This window comes from Lutra lutra, chromosome 10 (assembly GCF_902655055.1).
Source record: "Lutra lutra chromosome 10, mLutLut1.2, whole genome shotgun sequence".
NCBI lineage: Eukaryota > Metazoa > Chordata > Mammalia > Carnivora > Mustelidae > Lutra > Lutra lutra.
The window spans coordinates 47,821,509-47,835,436 of record NC_062287.1 but is presented as its reverse complement, the minus strand read 5'-3'; the positions used below and the strand labels follow the sequence as shown (position 1 = coordinate 47,835,436).

At 38.8% G+C, this 13,928-nt stretch overlaps 1 protein-coding gene across 9 annotated transcripts in view; it reads left to right on the top strand.

Moving 5' to 3' along the window:
* DDIAS (DNA damage induced apoptosis suppressor) overlaps positions 1-13,928 on the top strand; it is a 51,617-nt gene that overhangs the window by 17,314 nt on the left and 20,375 nt on the right. For 5 of the 9 annotated variants that reach the window (XM_047692933.1, XM_047692932.1, XM_047692934.1 and 2 more), the window contains one exon: positions 1,330-4,143. In XM_047692933.1, the coding sequence (XP_047548889.1) occupies positions 1,330-3,828 (2,499 nt within the window). In that variant the 3' untranslated portion in view covers positions 3,829-4,143. Of the gene's footprint in view, positions 1-1,329; positions 4,144-13,928 lie in introns of those variants that run through there. The other 4 variants (XR_007121103.1, XM_047692937.1, XM_047692936.1 and 1 more) reach the window with 1 other exon arrangement.

Below are 13,928 nucleotides of genomic sequence, written 5' to 3'. Positions count from 1 at the left end.
TCAAGTCAGAAGAGGCCAGTTCAGATGCTTTCATAGCTTTAAAAATGTAAATTAATTTTAAAGTCAGAATAGTTAGATATTTTGTGTTGATATTTGGTGTTTATTTCACTCTCCAAAATTTGTTTAAATTCTGTAGTAAAACTTAACTCTTTATTGGTTTGATTCTATCATCTGTAAAAGGAAGAGAGAACTAACATGGAAAAGAAAGTTTCTGAGTATTTGTTACTCTAAGAATAGGTGGGAAGAATGGTCTTAAATAATTACAAAAGTGATTGTAGAAGTTATAAGAATATACTGACTCTGTAGGAATAATTGTTTTCTGTCTCATCTATGCTAAAGGGAACAAATAGAAATTTTGCCCACACTTGAATCCAGGTTTCAAAAGGGGGAATAGAGCATTCCTCAGCTAAACATTAAGAAAAAATCAAAGTAACAGTGAAATCAGGAGCCATTGAGCTTTTTGTTGTTGTTAAAATCTTAGATGGTTTTTGTTCTTTTCTTCTTTTTTTTTTTTAAGATTTTATTTATTTATTTGACAGACAGAGATCACAGGTAGGCAGAGAGGCAGGCAGAGAGAGGAAGGGAAGCAGGCTCCCTGCTGAGCAGAGAGCCCAATGTGGGGCTCGATCCCAGGACCCTGGGATCATGACCTGAGCCGAAGGCAGAGGCTTAACCTACTGAGCCACCCAGGCGCCCCTCTTTTCTTCTTTTTTTTTTTTTTTTTAAAGATTTTATTTATTTATTTGACAGACAGAGATCACAAGTAGGCAGAGAGAGAGAGAGATGGGGAAGCAGGCTCCCTGCTCAGCAGAGAGCCCGATGTGGGGCTCGATCCCAGGACCCTGGGATCATGACCTGAGCTGAAGGCAGAGGCTTTAACCCACTGAGCCACCCAGGTGCCCCTCTTTTCTTCTTTTTAATGAGTGAGAACTTTTCCCTAAACATTTAAAGTTTCTGGAGTCGAATGAGAAATATAATAGTAGGTACTATTGAGCAACTACTGTTTGCTTGGCACTGCAATTTTCCTTGTGTTACTGATAATATAATAGTCCTGCATATTTATCCTTATTTTATACATGAGAGAACTAACGTTCAGAGAAGTTAAATAATTGTCCAAAGCCCCAACAGTAGTAAATGTTAGAACCAGTCTCTTTACTCCAAGGTTTATTTCTATTACTTTATGCTACTCTGCCTAAAGCACTATAGGAATTGAAATTATGGGGTAGAAGTTATAACTGTGTCTATTTTAATCTGTTAAGTCTCTGTTTCACTTTTGAGTCAAAAGAAGAGATTTTTGTTCTCATTTAAATTCATTTACTACCTTCACAGAATTTTGGAAACCGAGATGGACAAGGTTCAGATTCTAATAACTTCTTAAAGCAATGCTCTAACCACAGGAGAGAAGTTAAAGCATTAGTAGCTTGCCAGATTGTTCTACCAGACCCAGGTGTTGCCAGCTTCACTGTCATTGACTACTTCCATCAGCTTTTGCAGATTTCTGATTTCAGGAAACTTGATGGTGGCACCCAGGCATCAAGTAGCCACTTACTTGCTTCAGAACACACGAATAGTGATCTCAGCAACATCTCTGACCCTGACAGCAGTTCTTGTTTTTTCGAGTCCCATAGCAGAGGTAATTTTTCAAGATTCTGGCAGGCATCACTTGAACTCACTTCCACTCTTTCACACCTAACAAATGATGATTTTTCTGCTTCAGAACAAAGCAAGGCCATTGGTACTCTTCACCAAAACAGAAAGTACATCTCTTTTACAGAGGCCACTGCTTCCAATAATAGCTGCCATGATGCCTTTCAGGGTTCTTGGAGCCTTGTTTCATATGTGGATAAAAAGAGTACAGCACAGAAGTTGGATGAAGAGCTTGGCTTACAAGCTTATCAGCCCACCGCAGTCCATAGCAGTCATGAAATCAGAGTTACTCACCCTAATTTTTTCTCTTTGAAAATGCAAGAGCTCCTTGAGTCAGGTAATAAAAAATCCTTCCACAGTGCAGTGGAAATTAAAAATAGCTATTCCCCACGTGAGCCCACATGTCACCAGTATCATGATTTAGATAACCCCAGTAGCCTTCAGGAGAGATCTACATGTTGTCCACCTTCATCACTCAGACTTGAAGAGGTAACTGGTGGTTCCCAGGACTCTGACGCTGAGATTTGGGATGATCTGCCATTCTCTGAAAGCCTGAATGAGTTTCTGGCAGTTATTGAAAGTGAAATTGCTATAACCCAGACAGATGCCAGTAGTAGGAAATGTCTTCTAGATAATGACATCGATAGATTACATGCAGACCACAGCAGGTTATCTGTGACTTCCCAGACAACTACTGGAACCGTCCATATACCACCTGTAGCTTTAAGATCATCTCAAGCAACCGTCAAAGCAAGCTGCAGCAAAGATAACTTCCTTTCCAACCGTGAAGCAAATCCAAGTCCTAGTGTTCAGAAGGAGTCACAGTCAAATAATACAGCAGAGACTGTCTCTATAAGTAGTAATGGAAGTGATATTTCTAAATATTTTCCACCAAATTCTTGTCAGTCAGCTCTGTTTCCATCTTCAGAAGGTTTAGAAACAACAGGTACTCTTAAGTCTACCAGAATTCCACCACATAGGGCTGAAATTTCACTTCAGTGCAGTACTTCAGAGAGTGACCATTCTTATCTCAGTAGCAAATATATCAAAAGATGTGGAGAAAAATCATTTTCAGAAATGAGTGAAAAGTTGGTAACTTTGTGTTCAAGGAGATGTAATATTTCTGACTTCTGCAACTTAGAAAATAAACATTATAGGTGTCCAAAGAACCAAGGCGACAGTTTTACAATCTGCAGAAAGCTTACATATCCTTTAGAAGCACTTTGCAGTAGTAAAAGTACAAGTACACTGAAAGAAATGCCTTGTGGACATATCAACAATAACTTAACACAGAACTATTCTACTGGTCATGAAGGTAGTAGCTACAATGCTTCTGCTGATCTCTTTGATGATAGTGCTAAAGAAATGGACATTACAACAGAAATTACTAAAAAGTCACAGGACATTTTGTTACAGTGGGGAAAGTCTTTGGCAGAAAGTCATCATACAGAATCAGATTTCTCACTGAGATCACTTCCTGAGAATTCCAGCCAATTTTCACAGAAGTTAACTTTGCAAAGCATATCTACCTCTGTGTGTCCAAGAACATGTTCTTCTCCACCTCATTTTCGGGCAGATTCAGAATATGATTTTGGAGATAGTCAAGACTTTGTTCCATGTTCACAGTCAACTCCAGTCGCAGGATTCCACCAAACAAGAGCTCATGGGGTAAAAGGAGCTTTCAAAAATTTACTTGTCTTTTATTCCGATCTTGATGTTAACTATAAAAAAAGAAGGATTTCCTCTGAAAATGATGCACACCAAGCCACCTGTAGGTGTCCAAACAATGTAAAGACACCCAGCCAGAAATTCAGAAGCCCTATTAAATCTGGTATTACACAACCAGAGGTTTTCAGTAGTCCTATTGCTGAGTGTCCTGAAACTGATAATGAATGGGTCCCTCCTACCACAAAAAAAGTATTTCCTAGAGAGATGCTTGAATTCCAAGCCGTGAGTCTAAGGAAATGCTCTGCTGCTTGTGATTCTACTGATCAAGAAGAATTACTGAGAAAGAAACTGAAATGTGTCAAACGAAGAACAAGTTCAGGCTGGCTTTCCAAAGAGTCAGTTTTGGGACTTGATTCTTGTTCAGAAGTCCAGCGTAGCTTTCCATTTTCAGAAAATTGCCCGCCTGCTGTGCCTGAGAATAAAAACAGTTGGTCTCCTGAATTATTTTCATAGAAAGTCAACCTGGAGCCAGCTGCTAAGCTTTTAAAGGTAAGTCTATTTGGAAATTTTTGCCTGCTGTAGTATGGAAAGCAGTCTTGAATTTTGAAAACTCAAACAAAAGCAAATAGAAAATAGGGGTTTTTTTGTGCTTTTTAAAATGTAAAACCATTGTTTTTCCCACTGTTTTATCCAGACTACACTCGTTCAAATACTTTGGCACTTTATCTTATTGTTGATTTTCCTTTAGTGATATTGTTAATTTTGCTTGTTAAAAGTATTTGTTAAGATCACATGTACATTCAGAAATAAAGCTTTTGCAAACCAAAACTTAAAGTCATAATTGTTCTACCCAGCTCAGAAAATGCCTGCTATGTATTAGGGCCAACTACAGTGCTGCGTTTGTGATACAAAGCTACGAGACCAGTAATCTCAAAAAATTTTAGTCTCCTGGGTAAGACAGATGTAGACAATTTCAGTACAATGCAGTAAATGGAATGATAGAGGTTTTTAATGGGTACTAAAACATTTATGTTGCTATGGGAGCATGGTAGAGAATCAATTAACTAAGCAACATATATGGGTTGGGGATAGGATCAATAAAAACTTACTGTTTAGAGTTAAATGTGAAACAGTCATTTTTATTTGGTAAATATTTATTGAATGGTTACTGTGTACCAGGCACTGGGCTAGGTGCTAGGAACTCGAAAATGAGAGTCAAGCCCATTCCTTCAAGAAACTCATGGTCTATTAGTGTAAACAAACAATTAGTAAACATCTGGTAAGTTCTGTGAAAGGAGATAAGCTTGAAGGGATTAGAGGAGCAAAAATGAGTAGTTTCTAGACTCTCCTTGGCAGCATCTAAGCTGTACCCTGTGAAATCTTTAACCTATGTAAAATATGAAATCTTACATGTCTTTTTGCCATTTGCCACAGCAGCTATTCCAAATCTTCCCTCTTCATACCTCCAACCTAGAGTACTCTCCTTGCCTCATGCATCATGGAGAAGATTGAGATCACTGGTTATTCCCTCAGCTACCCACACCCATAGTTACCCACTGGTCTGTACTCATCTACAGCTTCTTTAATCTCAGAAAGTAATGCACACTTTCTGTGTAGTGCTAATCTTTCTTTTTGAGCTATTGATTATTATACCCATCTTTGCTTTCTTAGTACTGACTTTTTGGCTCTTTTCCCCCTCTCCAACTTTTTATTTTGAGAATTTACAAACACAGAAAAGTTGGAAGAATAGTGGAATGATACAACATCTATACCTACAACTTAGATTGTATCATTTTTAACATTTTGCCTTTTGTGTATGTGTGTATTTGCTTTTACTGTATCAGTATAGATATATAGTTGTTTTTGATGAACTGTTTGAAGATAAGCTACAGATAAGACATTTCACTCCCAAATACTTAAACCTGAGTTTCCTTAAACTGAAGACTTTTTCTTCCACATAATTACAGTATCATTATCATAACAAAGAAAAATAACAGTAAATATCCAGTATCACCTAATATTCAGCCCATTTTCAAATTTTTTTACTTGCCCTAGATTGTCTTCTAATTGATGATGTTTAACCAGGATTTAAGTTTCATCCATGATGTTTCATTATGTTTCTAGGGTTTGTTTTTTTTTTTCCTAGAACTTCACCTTTTATTTTTCACCATATTGACTTTTTTGAAGAAATCAAACCATTGTTTTATAGCATGTCCCACTTCTTGGATTTGTGTGTTTTCTTCTTTATACTATTAGTACCTTGACTCTCTGTCCTCCAGTATTTCCTGTAAGCAAAGCCTGAAGACTTAATTAGTTTCTGGGTTTGGGCAGAGATTGTCCCTGAGTTGTATTCTTCATACTGAACCATGTTAGGACGCAGGGTCACTGTCTATAAGTGATACTAAATTAGATTGTTTGATTCATTTGTTGCCTACCAGATCTCATATTGTAAAAGTACTTTTTTTTATTCAGTTGCACTCATTCTTTTTGATACTCTATATACTCCTTGCTACATCCCTGATAGTTACTCTTGTTTTTTTTTTTTTTTTTTTTTTTTTTTTTTTTTTTTTTTAAAGATTTTATTTATTTATTTGACAGAGAGAGATCACAAGTAGACAGAGAGGCAGGCAGAGAGAGAGAGGAGGAAGCAGGCTCCCTGCCGAGCAGAGAGCCCGATGCGGGACTCGATCCCAGGACCCTGAGATCATGACCTGAGCCGAAGGCAGCGGCTTAACCCACTGAGCCACCCAGGCGCCCCAGTTACTCTTGTTCATAGCCAGTCTCCTTTAAAAAATAGCCACTGTCAACTTTCACACCATTCACTGCTGCAATCTGTCTTTCCACCTCCAGTGGCTATAGTGTCAATGGTTTTCTAACCCTGAAATCCAATGGATTTGTCATTTCTTATGTTATTTGATCTCTTTGCACTTCTTCCTTTTCTAAGTCACTATTCCCATGGTTTCTGCTTTTGCCTAGTTTCTGCTCCACTTTGTTCAGGGCTGTCTACAGGGCAGATATTTTTTTGCAAGGCCTTTGTCTATATAACAATTTGATTTTAAAATGGATTACAGAATTCAAGGGCCCATGTAAGTAGAGTGTTTCGTCAATAAAGATTTAGAATAATGGACAGAGAAAGAGTATATGTTTTTTGCTCAGTCAGTGCATGTCAAGATTCTTTGTAGTATATAGACCCCATCTCTTCATCTTCTTTATTGCCAGTTGTGCCATTCCTGGCTAATTTCATATCCCACTGCAATAAAAGAATGGTAGTGCAGTTATTCACAATGCTATGACCCTTGAGAAAGTGTTTGTATTGAACTATATGGGTCTTGCCTCTATAGTTCCCCAATACCATCTATTTAATGCTGATTATGTCATTACTCATGATGTTGCATCCATTGTGTCACTGAATACTGGCTTCCAATGACTACCAGAGGTCGTTACTGTGCCTCATTGATGATTACCAAAAATACACACCTCACCCAGAATATGCAGGAAAATGAATAATAATTCATTTTCTGGTCATATTTGTCATTTGGACTTCCATAATGTAAACATAGAATACATATTCTAACATGTCTTCTCTTGAACTTTTAAGGCTGTAATTACCGCCTTCCTAGGCTGTGATCTCTTGATCACATCCAGGAATAATAGGCAAGAGGCCCAGGGGTAGAGCAAGAAGAGTGGTTTCATTTGTGCAAGGAACGTCCACTCCTTCATCAGCATGGCTTAAGTCCAGACCTGGAGAGCATAGTGTCATTACCAACTGAAACAAGAAAGGACACTGATTAGAAGGGATGATTGGCATTGTGGAGCAACAGTCTTAAAAGGCCTCGGATGAGAAGGGCCTGGCCTGGCACAAGGTGCAGAACCTGCAAAGGGATAAGGTGATCTCCCTAGTGCCAGTGGCAGGAGGTAAACAGGGTAAAGAACAACTGCCACCAGCCTCACAAGCCTGGGGTCTACAGACCAGAGACAGCACCAGTTGAAAGAGGTAAGACCCCATACATGGGGGCACACGCGCGCGCGCACACACACACACACCTCTCAATCCCAAGGGTCAGTGGTGACATTTGGTAGCCCAGAACCTGTAATTCATTTGTTCCAATAGGAATCACCTAAACAAAGCACCATTCTTGCAGCCCAGTCACATACTGTCATGGGAAAGAAATACTGCTCAGTCAGCAGGAATGGCCTTCTGTTCAGACCCAGGGCAGTTCCATAGGTATAATAAGACCTAGAGCTCCTCTGGGCATGTGCTGCACACCCAGCCTGAGTTAGAGGATTGGAGCATACCTCAAAGGGAGAAATGGTACCTATGCCAGGCAGCAAAGTGAAACTTAGAAAATTTTAAGAGGTACTTCCTGCAACAAGATCTCATGTGGGACCAGATCTGAGCTCAGGGTGCCTTGCTTATTAGTCCCAGAAATGGAGAACTTAGAAAATCTTGAGGAATGCTCTCTAAAGCATCAATCACCCTGAAGCATGGGTGCTGGGGTAGGATCCCTGTTTACTGGAGTCTCAGAAATATTATCTGATCATCTCCCCTAAAAAAGTCTTTTTGCCTTTTTATTTGCCTACACTTTAAAAGATGGTGCCTGTTAGTGTTCTGTTATTGGCACTTCTGCATGTACTCTGTGGTTGAATTCATCCACTTACCTACGGTTATCACCCATAGGGTGTTTAATCTGAAGTCTGTCTATCTAGACTTTCTCCTGAGATCACACTTGTATGTTAGTGTTTTTGTTACTCAGTTCAAAATGTTTAATACTTTCCATGTGGTTTCTTTGACCTATGAGTTATTTACAAATGTGTTTCTTAGTTTTTAAGCATAAGGCTTTTATTTTAGTTATCTCTTTATGAATGACTTCTACCTAAATTACATTGTGGTCAGAAGACTTACACTATATTATTTCAGTCCTTTGAAATTTGTTAAGAGTTGTTTTGTGGCCTCATGTATGGTCAGTTTTTGTGAAGGTTCCATATATGGTTGAGAAGAACATGTATTCTGCAGTGATTGGACACAGTATTTTGTGTCTATATATTAGATATGTTAATCATGTTCAAATTATTTGCATGGATTTTTCCCCATTCTGTCAATTATTGAAGGAGGTATTTTTGTTTTTAATTTTTTTAAAGATTTTATTCATTTGACACAGAGATCACAAGTAGGCAGAGAAGGAGAAGTAGGCTCCCGGCTGAGAAGAGAGCCTGATGCAGGGCTCAATCCCAGGATGCTGAGACCATGACCTGAGCTGAAGGCAGAGGGTTAACCCTCTGAGACACTCAGGTGCCCCAAAGGAGGTATTTTTAAATCTCCCTCTATGATTGTGAATGTGTTCTGCATTTTAGCCAGGTTTTGGTTTTTGTTTCTTTTTGAGACTGCATTTTTAGGCACAAATTCAATTCTGTATCTTACTGATAGACTGAAAAGTCCATCTTGAAAAGCTCATCTCATCATCATGAATGCTTTTTTTTTTTTTTTTTTTTTTTTAAGTAAGCCTTAGGGGCACCTGGGTGGCTTAGTCATTGGACGTCTGCCTTCGGCTCAGGTGGTGATGCAGGGATCGAGCCCTGCATCAGACAGGAAGCTTGGTTCTCCCTCTCCCACTCCCCCTGTTTGTGTTCCCTCTCTCACTGTGTCTCTGTCAAATAAATAAATAAAGTCTATAAAATAAATAATCTCTACACCCAACATGGGACTTGAACCCACTGCCCCAAAGATCACCAGTTGCATGCTCTTTGGACAGCCAGCCAGGCACCCCACCATGAATGCTTTTATGGGCTAGTAACTTGTTATAACTATACTACATTAGCTTTGTTTTGGTTAGTATTTGCAAGAGGTTAGGGGTTTTGTTTGTTTTGTTCTCCATTTCTTTTTTGATCTTTCAGTATCTTTATGTCTTAGGTGTGTTTCCTATAAAACTCTGGGTTGGATTTGTGCTGTTGTCCAATCTGAGAATCTTTGTCTAACTGAACATTTAGTCCATTAGCAATGTAACTAAAATATGTTTGGGTTTATCTTCTTTCATACTTCCTGTGCTGGTTCATTGTTTCCTTCTCCTTTCTTTTCTGGTTGTTGGGTTTTTGTTGTTGTTGTTGTTTTGTTTTGTTTTGTTTTATCATTCCTATTTTTCCCCTAGGTTTGGAAATTAAATGCTATTTCTTTCTGGTTTTGCCCTAGGAATTATACCATGCACCCTTAGTTTATCAAAGTATAAAGTATATCAAAGTATAAAGCTAATCAGTGCTTATAATCCTTTCCCAAAGACCTTAAGTCATTTTCAATCCATTTACCCTTCTCTTAAATTTTTCATGAATTTGAATTCTTCATTTTTTACTCTATGAGATACTAACTTCTACAGTTTTTTGTTTGTGTTTTGTTTTTGGGTTTACCTATATATTTACCTTTCTCTTTGCTCTTTATCTTATATCTTGCACTGTCACTCTTCTTTGGTCTGAAATCTATCCCTCAGAATTTCGTTAGTTGAAATTCTGTTGGTGGAAAACTCAGTTTGTGTTTATTTGCTTGCTTGCTAAAGCCATTTTCACACACTCATACTAGGTTGAGTTTAGTGATATCCAAGATAGCTAGAAAAGAGATCCAAAAATGAATGGCCAGAGAAGCATTTTCCCACTCTGGAGATCTAAATATGAGGTACGTGTGTTTGGCAAAATAGTCCTATTTTTGCAGGTCTTAACCAGGTTATATATATCAGGATTTGCAGTTTGGCTGGTACCAGATGAAGAGATTAAGAAAGCATTTGAATAGATATTAATGTGAACAAACTGAATAGATATGATAAAGTTAACTGGATTCAACAAATGCCTTTGACAGTGTGTTCCAACTCTCCTTGAAGTTGATCCAGTTCCTCTAACTTTAAACCTGTAATAGCAGCCAATCAACCTGAACTCTATAATATCTGCTATAGATTGAATTAGGTTTCTTTTTTTTTTTTAATTCATGTGATATTTTTATTTTTTTGATTATGTTGTTAGCCAGCATTAGTTTTTGATGTAGTGTTAAACAATTCATTAGTTGCATATAATTCCCAGTGCTCATCACAACAGGTGTTCTTAATACTCAATTCATATGTTGAAACCTAATCTCTAATGTAACGGTATTTGGAAGTGGGGCTTTGGGGAAGTGATGAGGTCAGGAGAGTAGAGACCTCATAAATGGAATTAGTAATCTTATAAAAGAGATCACAGAGAGCTCCCTCACTCAGGTCATGCTGCAGTAAAAAGACAGCGGTCTATGAACCAGGAAACAGCCTCACCAGATATTGTATCTCCAGGCACCTACAGGCACTTCCCAGCCTCCAGAACTGTGAGAAATAAATTTCTGGTGTTGGGGCACCTGGCTGGCTCGGTTGCCAGATCACGTGACTCTTGATCTTGGGGTTGTGGGTTCGAGCCCCATGTTAACTGCAGAGATTACTTAAAAATGAAATATTTAATTCTTGATGTTTATACACCACTCAGTCTATGGTATTTTGTTAAAGTGGCCTGAAAAGACTAAGACTATATCTCTTAGAGGCCTGCTAGTTGGCTAACTTTTTATTTCATGGTAGTATCATTTATTATATGCCAAACAGTGTGGCACATTACTTGAATTATTCATTTAATCTTCAGAATAGCATGTAATGGGTGGTATTGGCTCAGTTTTAGAGGAGAGAAAACTGAGGCACAGGGATAAAACAACTTGTTCAAGGTCATAATCAGTATATGGTACAGCTAGAGTTCAAACAGGAGTTTTACCTATAAAACCATGCTCTTCCCATAAGTGCTCAGGTCTACCCCGATATCAATTCTCTGCTTGCTCCTTTGTAATAAAACCCATGTTTTACTAAGGGAGCAGTACGCTCTGTTGAAAGGCTGTGTCTCAGCCTTCTTTGTAGGCCAAGTTCTGGACAGAGAGCTATAAATAGAAGTGTTGCATGGAACTTCCAAGAAGTCTCCATGGAATGAAGAGATCAAGCCCTTCTTCCCTTCTTTCCCATTGCTGGCACAAGGACATGAAGATGAAGGCTTTAGCAACCATCTTGCACTATACGTTGTCTTAAAATTAGAGGCGAGAATTGAGAGATACTCCACTGACAACACCATGAAACCACAGTACTAGTCCCAGGCTGCTGATCTTTAGACTCCTTTCACATGAGAAAAGGAAACCCTGTCTTCTTTATTCTTTCTTTCTTATTTTAATTATATATAGCCAAGTAATCCTAACCAAGGTGCCACCTGTATGAGTATTCCACCTACATTTTGCCTTTCCTAGTTTTCTAAAGCTACCCGATTCTGTTCTCCATGACCCATTAATTAGTAAAAATAGCTGTCTGTGGCTCTAGGCTGTTAGCATTAACTCTTGAAAGAAAGAGAGAGAGAGAGAGAGAGAGAGAAAGAAAAGGGTACCTGGGGGGCTCAGTTGGTTAAGTATCTGACTTCAGTTCAGGTCATGATCCCAGGATCCTGGGATTAGGGACCCGCATTGGGCTACCTGCTCAGCAGAGTCTGCGTCTCCTTCTTCCTCTGTCACTCCCTCTGGTTGTATGCACTCTCTCTCTCTCTGTGTCAAATAAATATTAAAAAAAAAAAAAAAAAGCCCCAAGAGAACTAACATTTGTATGCCTTCTACGTGTTATCTCACATTCTGTCTCACTCATACACCTAGGTGCCCAGAGACCCTGCATTCCCTCCTGCTCTTTTTTATGAAGCATCTTGTGATAACTCAAAGTCAGTTCTTCCCCCTTGTGCACTCAGGGACATCACTCCAGGTGCTGTCTAACTCTCCTATATCATGAATCATTCCATGATCATTTCCATCAGCACTAATACATCCTGCTTTAAAAATAAAATTTTTGGGCCTCACATTCCTCAACACCTCTTATCAGCAAAAACTCCTTAAAAGTTTATTCCATAGTCACTGTCCTTTTCCTCTTTTCTATTTCTCTTGAACTCATGCACAGCATTCTTTCATCCCCATCACTCCACTAAAATAATAGTGTCACCAATGAATTTCATGTTACTCAATCCATGGTCATCTCTCACTCTTCATCTTTCTTAATTGATCAGCAGCATTTGACACAGTTGATCACAGCTCCTCAGAATATTTTCAGAACACTACTATTCATTTTCTTCCTATTTTACTGGTCATACATTTTGTCTCCCTTTCTGGTTCATTCCTACCCCTAACTAAATGTTGGAGTGCCCCAGGGTTCAGTCCTAAGGTATCTTCACTTACACTAACTTCTTTGATGATGCCAGTTTAAGGCCTTTGATTCTATCTCTGTGTTACTGACTCCCAAATTTCTATCTCCAGCCTAATCTCTCCCCAAATCTCGGGCACATATCTCCAACTACCACCTTAAGATCTCTTATTTGGATATCTAATAGACATCTCAAACTCAGCACATCCTGAACCAAACTCCTGCTTCACCCTACCCACCCAAACTACTCCTCCTGCAGTGTTTTTCATATGAGCAAATGTCAATGAAACACTACCAGCTGCTTCAGCCAAAAACTTTACAGTCATGTTGGGCGCCTGGGTGGCTCAGTGGGTTAAGCCGCTGCCTTCGGCTCAGGTCATGATCTCAGGGTGCTGGGATCGAGTTCCGCATCGGGCTCTGCTCAGCAGGGAGCCTGCTTCCCTCTCTCTCTCTCTGCCTGCCTCTCTGTCTACTTGTGATCTCTGTCTGTCAAATAAATAAATAAAATCTTTAAAAAAAAAATTTATAGTCATGCTTGACTCCTCTTTCTTTACATTTAAACCATAAGCAAGACCTGTAGGCTCAAACTTTAAAATTCATACAGAATCCATTTTTAAGTATTTTTAAAAACTATTTAAAACTTTGTAGACTAGGGACACCTGGGTGGCTCGGTTGGTTAAGCAGCTGCCTTCGGCTCAGGTCATGATCCCAGCGTCCTGGGATCGAGTCCCACATCGGGCTCCTTGCTTGGCGGGGAGCCTGCTTCTCCCTCTGCCTCTGCCTGCCATTCAGTCTGCCTGTGCTTGCTCTCTCTCCCTCTCTCTCTGACAAATAAATAAATTAAAAAAAAAAAAAAAAAAAAAACTTTGTAGACTAGGTGGCCCAGTCAGTTGAGGCTCAGACTCTTAGTTTTAGCTCAGGTCATGATCTCAGGGTTGTGAGGTCAAGCTCATATGGAAATATTTCTAGATGAAGTTATATAATGTATGGGCCCTGCCTCAAAATAATACAAAATGGAGAAAATGAGTGGGAATATAGAAGGGACAAGATTGACCATGAGCTGATGATTTTTGAAGGTGGGTGATGTGTATGTACATGGAGGTTCATTATACTCTTCTACTTTATGTTTGATATTTTCTATAATAAAAAATTATATAGCTTTTATCACCGCCAAAAAAAATTGTTAACCATGTATTTAAGTATTAACTAGACTTATTGTGGTGTTCATTTCACAATGTATACATATATCAAATAATATGTTGTATACCTGAAACTAATGTTATATGTCAGTTATGCCTCAATTAAAGAAAACAGTCAAATAGAATATAACCAGAATATGAACCTTCCCACAATCTCCATACCTACTCCTATGGTCCAGGTCACCTTCTTTTACCTGATTTATACCAG